This window comes from Tupaia chinensis, unplaced genomic scaffold (assembly GCF_000334495.1).
Source record: "Tupaia chinensis unplaced genomic scaffold, TupChi_1.0 Scaffold143565_1, whole genome shotgun sequence".
Taxonomy (NCBI): Eukaryota; Metazoa; Chordata; class Mammalia; order Scandentia; family Tupaiidae; genus Tupaia; species Tupaia belangeri.
Window position 1 is genome coordinate 182102 of NW_006203410.1, and position 12502 is coordinate 194603.

At 39.9% G+C, this 12502-nt stretch overlaps 1 protein-coding gene across 1 annotated transcript in view; it reads right to left on the bottom strand.

Annotated features, from left to right (window-relative positions):
• Positions 1 to 12502, bottom strand: part of LOC102471653 (microtubule-associated tumor suppressor candidate 2) — a 330024-nt gene that overhangs the window by 56017 nt on the left and 261505 nt on the right. The window contains exon 3 of the mRNA XM_006163906.3: positions 2 to 945. Within this exon, the coding sequence (XP_006163968.1) occupies positions 2 to 705 (704 nt within the window). The 5' untranslated portion in view covers positions 706 to 945. The remainder of the gene's footprint in view (position 1; positions 946 to 12502) is intronic.

A 12502-nucleotide genomic window follows, 5' to 3' on the forward strand; every position in this document is an offset into this window, starting at 1 on the left:
GGTATTGTCAGCTGGAGAAAAAGCTGCCCCTGGAGAGGACTCTGTCAATGTCTCCTGCGACCCCTCCTCACCCCCAGGCACAGGGCACCATGCTTCGGGGGAGGCCAGTGGCGTAGGCTGTGGATGCTGCCAAGCCAGGCTCCCAACCACAATTGTGGAGCTGCTTGCTCTTTCCAAAGAATGCCTTCTCAGTTCTTCATTGTCCATGGTCTTTGCCAGTTTGTCCTTGGGAACATGGTGGGGAATTTCAACATCCCTTTTAGGTAAAACCTCTAGACTGGCCTCACCCACCACACTCCTCCAACTGGATGGACTTGATCCCTGAATACTCCAAGGGATTTGCTGGTTATCTGTGTTTCTCTCCAATGTGTGCTCTTCATTTAGATCCCTGTGAACAGTGGAGAGATGGTCTGAGACCATCAGGCTAGGAGAGATGGTCTGAGACCCTTTCCCAAAGCCCTGCAGTTGGTGAAATTCTTTATGGAAGTTGGCACGGTATTCTGACTCACTTGAATTTGCATTTCCAATTTCACCCGCCAGGTCACATGTCGTAGACTCATCATGAGGGGGACTGACCTCCAACATGATTTGATTGGCATTTGTATCTCCCAGACTTAGGAGACTCTCATTATTATTTCTCGCTCTATTTCTGTTGTCCTGCACCTGAGTGTAACACGATTTCTTAGGAGCCACTGGGACACTCATTGTCACCCCTTCAGTGGGGGCTGCCTGCCATGCAGTCCTACAAAATGCAAAGGAGTTTCTTCAAGCAGCAATGTGATTAACAGAAAAATTTCAAGCTGCCCATCCTCTGCTGGCAATGTCACATTGTGACACCTCTTGGATCATTTTGAGAAGTCTTAAAAACAAGTACTGTCTTGATCCACGGCAGGATGGCTTATCTGTTAGGGTTCTGCTGAATGAGAGCCAATTAGTCCATGAGACCTAGAGAGAAATGAAAAGGCATTCACATGAGATTGACGAATAGAGACCCTCAAGAGAAAAAAGTACAGCAAATACACAGATTTATTCATCACTTCTTCACGATTGTTTCATTCACTCACTCGACACTTTCCTCAAAAAACTTCCACACACTGCTGCTGGCCAAATATGAAAAAACTGACTCATCAAAATGATTAAGATTAGAAATAGATTCTAAATCCATACTAAATCATAAATTTAAATTTTAAAAATCCACAACTCCACATTGACACTGATGAAAGCATGGAAGAGAACAGAAGGCGCTTCTTCAAAGAAGAATATGAACTAATGTAGAAAAACAGATGATACTCAAAAAAATCATTATTTTGTAATTGCCAGAGTAATAATTAATTTGACCCCAGGGACACCAATGGATAAGGAAACACTGAGTGAAAGGTTTTGAAGAACAAGATATCTAGAACTTAAAGCATCCTCCCTCAGACTACTTCTTATAAAAGAAAGACTTTCTCTTTATAATGTAGAACTCTGATGGAAGTCTCCTGAACCAAGTAATCAAATCTGACGTTACCAATAATGGAAACTGACATAGTATGCTCCTCATGCAAGGTAGTTCTCAGTGCCTCACATCACCTGTCTGCTGTATAAATATTCAAGCTGAATTTCACCGAGCGAAAATAATTTGACAAATTTAAATCAATAGCTATTTGACAAAACAACTGACCCAACTGGCACCCAAAATGCCAATGGATTCTGGATTTTTTTTAAGTTGCAATGGACATTACTAGAGTAATCAGAGATTTAAATATCAGCAAGGTATTCTGTAAATATCAACTTCCTTCAGTATACGAAAGTATAGTACCATGATTATGTCAGAGAGTATCTTTGTTCTTGGAAGAGATGTGCTTTTGAGTTTAGGGGTAGCGTGACATGATTTCTGTAACTTACTCTCAAACGACTCAGCAAAGAAGAAAATGTATGTAGGTATGTATATGAGAGAAGGAGGGGAAAAAAAGGGTGAAACTCTAGCAAAGTGTTCACTGTTTTTAAAATGTAGGTGATTCCCTCTATTACATCTGCAATTTTTCTACAGGTTTGAAATTTTTCAAAATAAAAGTTAGACAACACTATAGTGCAGCATTCATGGCTGCATGATGCAGCCCCCATGCACCTTCCTGCCTCACAACCAGCACTCGCCCTCTGCTCTCCTGGCTGCAGCCTCACTGGCTCATTCCTCACATTGCCATGTTGTTCACTTTCCCCTTTAGGACCTTTGCACACAACCTCCTATCAATGAAATGTGCAATCCTTCCACAAATTCACCCAATGAACTCCTTTGTATTCATTTTGAAGCACAACCAGAACTTCTTCCAAAAAGCCCTCCTGGCCCACTAGAAGAGATTAGGCCTGTCTATGCTAAATTTCATAGTATCTTATATTTCTACTTTGTATAATTGAAAAAACACTTTTGAGGCCAGCGGGTGAAATAGTGGTTAAGGTGCTGGACTCCCATATGGCAAACTGCAGTTCGAGTCCCAGACCTCAGGGCTTGCTTTCTCACTTTCTCTCTCTCTGTCTGTCTCTGGTGAGTATGTGTGGCCTATAGCAAATCATAAAATAAAAATAATGTTAAATAAAATTAAATTAATTCTTCCTTTAAAAAATGAAAAAATACTTTCATATTTTTTAGATGCTGAAAATAAATATCACAATACCTGGCATTAGGTATTTAATATGCATTTGTAGCATGAATAAATGAGTAACTAACTAAAAAAATTATCTGAAGAAGATCAATAGTATTTCTGCTCTTATGAAGCTTCAAATCTAATATAACATCAAGAGAGAAATAGAGTTCACAGAAAATGTGTATTATGAAAAATCCATACATGGATTTCGAAGTGGTTTTTTTGCACCAAAATAAACTCATACTTTAATTCTATTTTTTTTCACATATTTTTGAAGTATCCCCATATTTGTTTTTCTGTTAAAGCACTCACAGAGTGTCACTAAACTATCCAGTACAAGGCTAACTGTTTTATTCACCATTGAATGTGTGCATTTTATTAGCCACTGGGGCTGCAAGAGTTAAACAGTAACAAGTTTCTGCTCTATCTCCAATTTCCCAAATAGGGATTCAAAATTAAAACCTTCCACATATCAAGAATATATTAGAATATAAACATGCTTCATAAGAGGCTGTTAGGAGTTGACCGAAATAGATTACATAGCAATTCACTTGTTTTTCCTTCACCATTGTTTAACATGTTATTTTGTATATTAAAATAAAATATATATATGTATATGAAATATAAACACACACATGAAGGGACTTAAGAAAATTCTTTTTTTTGGGGGGGGCGGACAGTTTTTTTTTTTTGCTATAGGGCACATGTGTTCACCACACAGACAGAGCGGTGGGCAGAGACAGAGAGACAGAAAGCAAGAAATCACCCCCCAAGGGGGAAGGCCATGCCACAATCCCTTCTTCTCCGTTCTCCTCTCAGGATCTCGGGCACTCATGCACACGCACGCAGCGTGAGTTTTAAGCCACCGGGTCCAGGACACAAACCACGGTCGACTACATGGGAGTCCAGCGACATAGTCATTACGCTAACTGCTGGTCCCAGAAAATTCTTTCTAAATCCCACTCATTGTCATCATCCTCCCCGCTAAAACATTCTCTTTCTCCTTGTCTATCATCTTCTCCTGGGCCTGATTTCAGTAAGCAGAGGCAGTCCCAGGTGCAGCCTGATCCAGCACAGTCCTCGGTCAGGATACTGATACCCTGATCCCAGTCTTTGTCTCCTGTCACAGAGGGGATTATCAAAAAACCCTTATTTCTCTCTTTATTCATTTCCCTTGAAGAAATGCATCCTTTGGGCACAAATACAAACAGTATGTGGGCAAATCAATAAGCCAGCAGTTTAAAAGAATGCTGTGCTCACTGGGTCGAGAAACAGGTGTCCTGGAAAGTCAAGGAGAACAAGAAATTCCAGAAATATGGGCCATCCACAAAAGAGTTGTGCCTCTAATACTCTGTGGGCAGAAGCCATGAGCCTTCTTTGGTTTTACTTGTTGAGGCTGGGAAAAAGAAAGAAATGCTACAAAGCAGAGATGAACAAAAACTGAGTCTTTCAAATCACAATCCATAATTTGATTGCTAGAAAGTGACAAACAGATGTAAAATGAGTGCCTTGCTAGAAAGAGATGCAATTTAATTTGGAAAGAACCACATCCTGAATATGCTTGGTCTTTGTCAGTAAACAATAATTGCTGCTTGTTGGTAGGGAATGGAAAGACCCTTCTAGGAGCCAAGTAGATTTCTCACCACTAGTATACATCTGTGAACTTTACTTTAAAATCATAATTACACAGTTATAATTCACTTGATTTCATCTTTAAAATTTAGTTTGTTTAAATTAAGGAAAGTAATATATACAATGGCTTTCAAAGAGAGGTCTTAACAGTCTCTTGCTTTTTTGTTTTTTTCTCTTTCTCCTCAAGGTAAGAAAATAAAAGCACAAAAAAAAGGTAACATTCCCAAGGTCACAAAGCTAAAAAGTAGTAGAGCAAGAACACAGACAGAAAATAGATAGTATACAAAGAAACACTGCCAATGGGTGAAATCATGTAGATCACACAGGAAGAAAAGGGAAAGGGACATGGGAAAGTCCCAGGTTCACACCTCAAGGTCTCTCTGTTCACATAAGATGAGTGCACATGACTGTGATCCTGGCTGGCTGGGGCTGGGGCTGGATCATGGCATGAAAACCCTGTTGGGGATACCTAGCTCTTTCTCTCTCTCATGGAAAAAATAAGCAGATTATTGCAAAAGTTCAAACACAGGGTGCCAGCAGATAGTACAGTTGTTACTTCACTGGACTCCCACATGGCCAACAGCAGTTTCAGTCCTGCGCCTGGTGGCTTGAAAATGACACTGAATGCATTTGCATGTATGCCCAAGATTCCATGAAGCGAATGGAAGAGAAGGGACTGTGGCATGGCTAAACCCACTGAGGGGTTGTTTCTTACATTCTCTCTGCCTTTGTCTGTCTCTCTCTGGCAAATGCATATGCTCTAAGGCAAAAAAGGGGAAAAAAAATGAAACTCGTAGCATTGTGTTTGATTAAAACAACAGTATGAACTTTCAGTTGAGGTGCATCTTCCTAGAATGAGGCATGTAGTTTTCATGTGCTTCAAATCCATGATTAGGAAAAAAGCTACTAATTATGGCCTAAGGGCAAATGATATTTTATCTTGGAAAAAAAAAAGCCAAGGGGGCCAGCAGTTAGCGTAATGGTTATGTCGCTGGACTCCCATGTAGTCAGCCGTGGTTCGCGTCCCAGACCCGGTGGCTTAAAACTTACGCCGGGCGCGTGTGTGTGTGTGCCCAAGATCCCAAGAGGAGAATGGAGGAGAAGGGACTGTGGCATGGCCATCCCCCCTGGGGGGTGATTTCTTGCTTTCTGTCTCTCTGTCTCTGTCTGGCGAGTGCACGCACCCTATAGCAAAAAACCTCTCAAAAAAATATATTAGCTAAATCCTAGGTTTGAAAGAAATGTAAAGATCATCTAGGTTTATAGCATAGCTAAAAGTTAATAGTGTCCTAAATGGTTTACACTGGCACCACAGACAAAAAACTCACCAGCTCCCTCACCAGCCCCTTCCCCCTCAAGTGCAAGGCCACTGTCAACAGGTTCTGACTCCATAGAGCAGAAGAATGTAATCCTTGATGACACTTCTGGTATTTGGCAAGAGCTGTTTGCCCCCTTTCCTTCCTGTCAAAGAACTCAGATTCTACCAACTATTGAAGAGGCTTTAGAAACCACCTCACCTAAGCAGCTTTCCTCCAAGAGCACATGCCAGGAAACCTGCAGTTCTCTCCTTAACAGGGTGTTCAGAGCTATACATGATTGTCCAGTTCTCATGGCATCATCCAGAATGATGTGGAATCAAGACTTCCTTTCTCTTAGTAATTCCAACCACACATTCTCAGAGAGTGACTCCTTGCAGATATATTAATTATCCTGCTAATTTCACATCATCAATTAAAATGCCCTACCATATGAGGTAGCCTAAACTAAACTACACATCTAGACAGTCTGTAAGTGGCTTTAGCACCCACGGGTAGGACCATAAAAGCATACCTCTCAAACTTCATCTTGTTTGTCTCAGTAAATTGTCCTATCCAGTTTTAAAACTTTTAGAGTTCACCCTTAGTTTTTTGTTTTTGTGGGGGTTTTTTGTTTGCTTGTTTTTTTTTGTTGTTGTTTTTTTGTTTGTTTGTTTGTTTGTTTTGAGAGGTTTTATTTCACTATAGGGCACATGTGCTCACCAGAAAGAGAGAGATAGAGGGATAGACAGAAAGCAAGAAATCACTCTCCAGGAGGGATGGCCATGCCACAATCCCTTCTCCTCATTCTCCTCTTGGGATCTTGGGCATGCACACACACACGCCTGGCGTGAGTTTAAACCATCAGGTCCAGGACTCGAACTGCTTTTGACTACATGGGAGTCCAGCGACATAGCCATTATGTCAACTGCTGGCCCCTCCCCCTTAATTTTTATCCACAATAACTTGCAGTCCATTCTGCTTTCAGGCCATCTTTGGAAAGATAAGGATGCTTTCTATGGTACCATTCATCCCAAAGATACCAATGCTAGCAGAACGGAGCAGGGGATGAGGCAGCAGCAGCCACAGGGATGTAACTCCATGATATGTTCAGGATACTCTTCATTTGAGTGGCCTTCCTTTGCCTATTTGTCCCTGCAGCCACTGCTCATCCTCATTTTATCCACAAGAACATCATAAGAGAGGAAAGCTTGTCAAACTGTGTTACTGAAAGGTTAATAATTATAACATCACCTCTCATCCAAATGACAAAGAAAAAAAATGAAAGAACAGAAAGAAAAGGAAATGAGGCCAACCTGTCAAGACCTGTTCTGCACAAGAACCTACATTCTCCTAAGGACTGCTGTTTGTTTTGATTGAAACTTATAAATCAGCAATTAACCAGTTTTTTAAGTAAAGATAAAAACAGTATGGGTTCCACATCAGGGTCCTGGCATGTTGCTGGAGCACTACAGTTAATCCTTGCTTGAAAACAAAATCATCTTTGTCCATCATTAATCATCAGGCAGGTCTTCAGTTCTTCTGGGCTTAAAATCATTGATAATGGCTTGCTCATCTCCTCTATTAACAGAACCTTTTTCAATTGAATGCACATTCTAAGGGTCTTCAAAAAGGTCATGGAAAATGCATAACCTGAAAAAACTACGCACTTCAAAAAATTTTGCACCAAAATAAACTCATACTTTAACTTCATTTTTCCACAACCTTTTTGAACATTCTGAATCATGAAACTGACCAGCAATATCTAGATGTCCATACATAACCTCTTCATCCATCTTGGGCATAAGTTTCCTGTTATTCATTCCTGTGCTGTCCAAAGTAGTGTGAAAGGCGTTGTCAGATAAATTAAAGAGTCAGATCCACCACTGCGCCATAAGCGGACATCCCCAAGTTACCTGGCTGAGTGACAGGCTCAGGCCAAACTTCTTAGCTTGGCATTTAAGGTCCAATGAACACTGGGCCTATGTATGTCTCCAGACTTGTTCCTTTTACTCTTCTACTTAAAACTCACCTGCCCAGTAAAATCAACCTCTCTATCCATTAGCTCCACCTTCTGAGGATCAAAGGCCACCTGCACCCTGAAGCCTTTCCTAAATTCTCTCTTCCTTCTCTGCTTCCCCAAGAAGATAGTCTCTTTCCATGTCCTGAATCTGCAGTTCTCTCCTTTTAGAACTGTCATACTACTTTTGTTATATTTTATTACAGCTAGTATACATCTCATTATATTGAAGTGTGTCTTGTTATTATAGTTACGTGTGCCTTATGCTCTTCGTGAACCTGTAAGTCCCCTAGGCTGAAGGTTAACAGATCAGACACTTCTGTTTCCCACCACTTTGCACACAGTAGGTACATCAGATGAAGGAACTACATCTGAACTTGAACTCAAAGCTTAAATAGTCACACTAATTTCAATACATAATGGCTCTATTTTCTGCATACAGAGTGTTCAGCAATTAGAACTTGTTTTCTTTGTTTTTGTTTTGTTTTGTTTTGTTTTAATTTTAGCTTCTTAAAATTGAGATGGTAAGGCCACCCTTCCCAAATGACTGATTAGACATCTCTCCACCTCCAAGAAGAGCTATATCAGTATATCCAGGGAAGAGTATACAGAAAAATACATCCTGATCAGCATTTATGTTTGTCGTATACTTTTTAAAAAGAAACTTTGGGAGAGCTTTATGTGTTCAAAAGGAGCATGAGGTGTTTTTTTGTTTGTTTGTTTGTTTTTGTTTTTGTTTTTTTAGATGTCTTTGCTACAGGGCGCATGCACTCGCCAGAAAGAAAGAGAGAGACAGAAAGCGAGAAATCACTCCCCAGGGGGGATGGCCACGCCACAATCCCTTCTTCTCCATTCTCCTCTTGGGATCTTGGGCACACACACACACACACACACACACACACACACACACATGCCTGGCGTGAGTTTAAGCCACTGGGTCTGCGACTCAAACCATGGTCAACTACATGGGAGTCCAGCAACATAGCCATTCCACCAATTGCTCGTCCCAAAAAGGAGCATGAGTTTTAAAAGAGTGAGAAATATAGCTGCACAGCTTCCCTTAGCTACTAGGTCTGCTGTGTCATGCTTTATTGGTTGTGAATTTTCACACACACACACACACACACACACACAATGTGTGTGTATGTATATATTTATGTATGTATATGTATATACATGTGTATGTATATATATTCATGAATACACACACACACACACACACACACACACACTCACATACTTTTCAAGCACTGTGCTTCTGAATATAAGTGCTAGTCCTATGACTTAATAAAATCACTTTGCCAAAGAAACTCCTACTACAGTTCCTGCCATGCCATAAATCATCCTTCAGAAGAACCTCAGGATATGGAAAAGTATATGGGATATGAGCCCTCCATTTTCAATAATGTGTACAAAAAAATCAAAATCTTGGCTTCCAGATTAGTTGACATCGCCACTGAACATATATTTTCAGTCTATAATCTTCTACCACATTTAATAGAATAATTTTTATGTAGGTACATGCAGGTATTTATGTACAATTTATTATTCTGCTTTAGAAAATTTTATAGTAATAATTTCTTTTCAGTTTTAATTTTAAAAATTTTTCTAGGAGTGAGAGAGACAGAGGAATCAAGGCAGACAAAGAAATAGCACCTCAATAGGGTCTTGATGTCACAATCTACCTTCAGCTTCAGTCAACCTCAGATTCTGATATGTGTCCAGCAAACTCAGGGAGGTCTCCAGATATGATCCTGGAACCTTTCCATGTGGATGAACCTCACATAGAGTCCTGTTTTATCACTGTGCCATAGGGTAGTAATTTCTCTATGTTGTCTGTATACAGAGAATGCAGCCATTAGAATTGGTTACTAATCACATACTGTAATTACTTAGGAATATTGAGGCTCTTGGTCCTATTTCATGATACTGCATATATTTATTCTCAACAGACACAATCATAAGTAGTCTAAAACAATGTTCTGCAAATGAAGTAAACATTACAAGTTTATTTTCACTACAAGACTTTAGAAACTGAATTATTGGTTGAGATATATTAAAATATGGGGGCCAGCAGATGACAGAATGATTATGTCTCTGGGCTCCCACATGGCTGACCGTGGTTTGAGTCTCAGACCCAGTGGCTTGAAACTCATATCAGACACATGTATGTGCATGCCCAAAATCTCAAGAGGAAACTGGAGGAGAAGGGATTCTGGCATGGCCAGCCCCTCGGGGTGGTGGTGGTGGTGGTGGTGATTTATTGCTTACTGTCTGTCTCTGCCTCTCTGGTGTACACATGCACTCTACAGCAAAAATCTCTCTTAAAAAATATGAGACTTCCAAAAGTCTGTAAGAAAATGGAATTAAAGTATGAATTTATTCTGGTGCACATAAATTTTGAAATCCATGCAGATCGTTTTCATATAATATGCATTTTCCATGAAATTTAAAGACCCCTTGTATACATTCAGGAACTCTGTAGCTGTCTGTGGTGCTGAATTCTGTGAAAGTATGCCAAAGAAGAGAATATATAACCACCCTCTGGAGTCTTTTTTGCTTTCCTTGTCTTGTGTAATTGACATGGCTAGCACATGTCATTTTATAGAGAAACAGGACTGCGTTCAGAGTATTGAGCATGACCATGCTCTCTTTTGAGGTAATGGAGACTATTTTATTTTTATTTTATCTTGGTAAAGAATGCATGCCTACATAAAATATTACTATTTTCCCCTTTAGAGAAGATCAGGAAAAGAAGTAACTTGGTTTTTTTCCAGGACGGACCAATCTAATAATCAAGAAAAATACTATGTGCACTGATGTTTAAAGACTTCCCAATTTAAAAAAAGATGTTGCATCATTTTCCAAAAGAAAACATTATTTGAATTTGCCAACGGAAAAGCATGTGTTTTCCCCTTAAAAAAGCAAATTCTCAGAGCCAGCAGGTAGCATGATGCTTAAGGCGCTGGACTGACACATGATCAACCACAGTTGGAGCTTCAGAAATGGTGCCTTAAAAATCACACTGGGCATGTGTATGCATGTCTAAAATCCCAAGAGGAGAATGGAGGAAGGATTGAAGCATGGCCATCCTTCCTGGCAGAGGGAGGGGTGATTTCTCATCCCTCCCCCTCTGGTGAGTGCACACATCTTATGAAAAAAATCTAAAGTAAAAAATAAAAATATGTAAATTCCAGGACAGAACTTCACCCAGAAAATAAAAGTATTCATTCCTTCTCTATTTGTGCTTATTATCTATTTTGTTTTGTGTTTTATCTTGGATGATTGTTTCTGAAATGGAAATACTTATATTGTGAATTATAAGAGAAATAAATCTTTATTGTGTATATACCTAAAAAAAAGTATGTCAAAATATGCTAATTTCAACCCTAGAAATAGGGTTTGATGTATAGTATCTCAGACTATTTCTACACTCATGAAATGAGTTCTTCAACCCCAATTTTGCATGTCATCAGCTTCTCCCCATATAAATACACTCAGTAAACACTTTGATCATTTATACTAATTCCCCCTTCGTCAGACTATAGGTTTTCTTTTCAGCTTTTGCCTTTTTAAATCTTCATAGAAAACCAGTAAATGTACATCTGTACTACATATTACACACTTCATTTCCTTTAGATATATTCCTAAAGGCAAAGTCGCTGTATAAATAGGTACACACCCTTACATCTTTCTTAAATTTACTTACTCATTTCTTCCATGGGGTGGGTGTATGGTGTATGAGCACATTCTCAAAAAGGTCTGAACATCACAATCCACTCCCAGCCTTCAACTAGCTCAATGTCAAGGGCATACATGTGCCCAGTGTACTTAGAACGGCTACATCATTTATCATTTAAACTGAAATATATCTTTTTCTTGCTTGAGATGTTTTTTTTTCCATTTTTTTAATTAAGGCATAATTTGCATGCAGTAAAATTCACCATTTTTACTATACGGTCATGCAAGTTTTAGCAAACAATACAGTCTTGTGACCCCACAATCAAGATATAGAACATGGCCCAGCCACAATAGCATATGCTGCTAAGATGCTGCGCTCTGCAAGCTGAGACCACATGGGAGGCTCTGGTTCCATTCCCGGTCCAACTTAAAGGCTTGGCACAGTGGTATACACCTGTAATCCGTGACTTGGGGAGGCTGAGGCAGGAGGAGCATGAGCTTGAAGTTGGCCTACAGAACACAGAAAGACCCTGTCTTAAAGAAGAGTCAGAAGTGGTAGCATGTGTCTGTAGTTCCAGCTGAGAGGATGAGGCAGGGTGACACAAGTAGACGCCATTAGAAAAGAGAAGGAGGGAAAAGAGTAAGAAAAGAAAAAAGAAAAAAAAAAGTTCAGACAGTCCATGAGTTTCAAGTATTCCCCCAACCCCAGCTCTGACAACCAAAGATCTGGCTCCGTGTACAACACTTTCTTTTCCTGAATGTCACATAAATGTAACTGAGCCACATGTAGCCTCTGTGTCTAGCTTCTCTCACCTAGCACAGTGCATCTGAGCTTCATGCAGGATGTTGTGTCCCACCGCAGTTTGGTCCTTTCTATGATAGAAGATCCTGTCTACACATCAGTTTGTTTAGACACTCCCCAGTGAGGATCACTGGGTTGCTTTCATTCACAAACAGGTTTTTGTTGTAGACTGGAACATTTCTAAGAGTTCAAAAATGCTGGAACCAGCATATGGCATAATGGTTACGTCACTGGACTCCCACGTAGTTGACCATGGTTCGTGCCCTGGACCTGGAAATTTAAAACTCATGCTGGAGAGTGAAATAAGCCAGGCTATGAAAGAAAGATATTGTATGTATCCACTTAATATATACCGACTATCCGCACTCTATGGTAGAGTGAAATGTTGGAGGATATAAAAGCAGTGAAAATACTTGAGGAGAATAAGACAGTGTGGAATGGGGGGGGG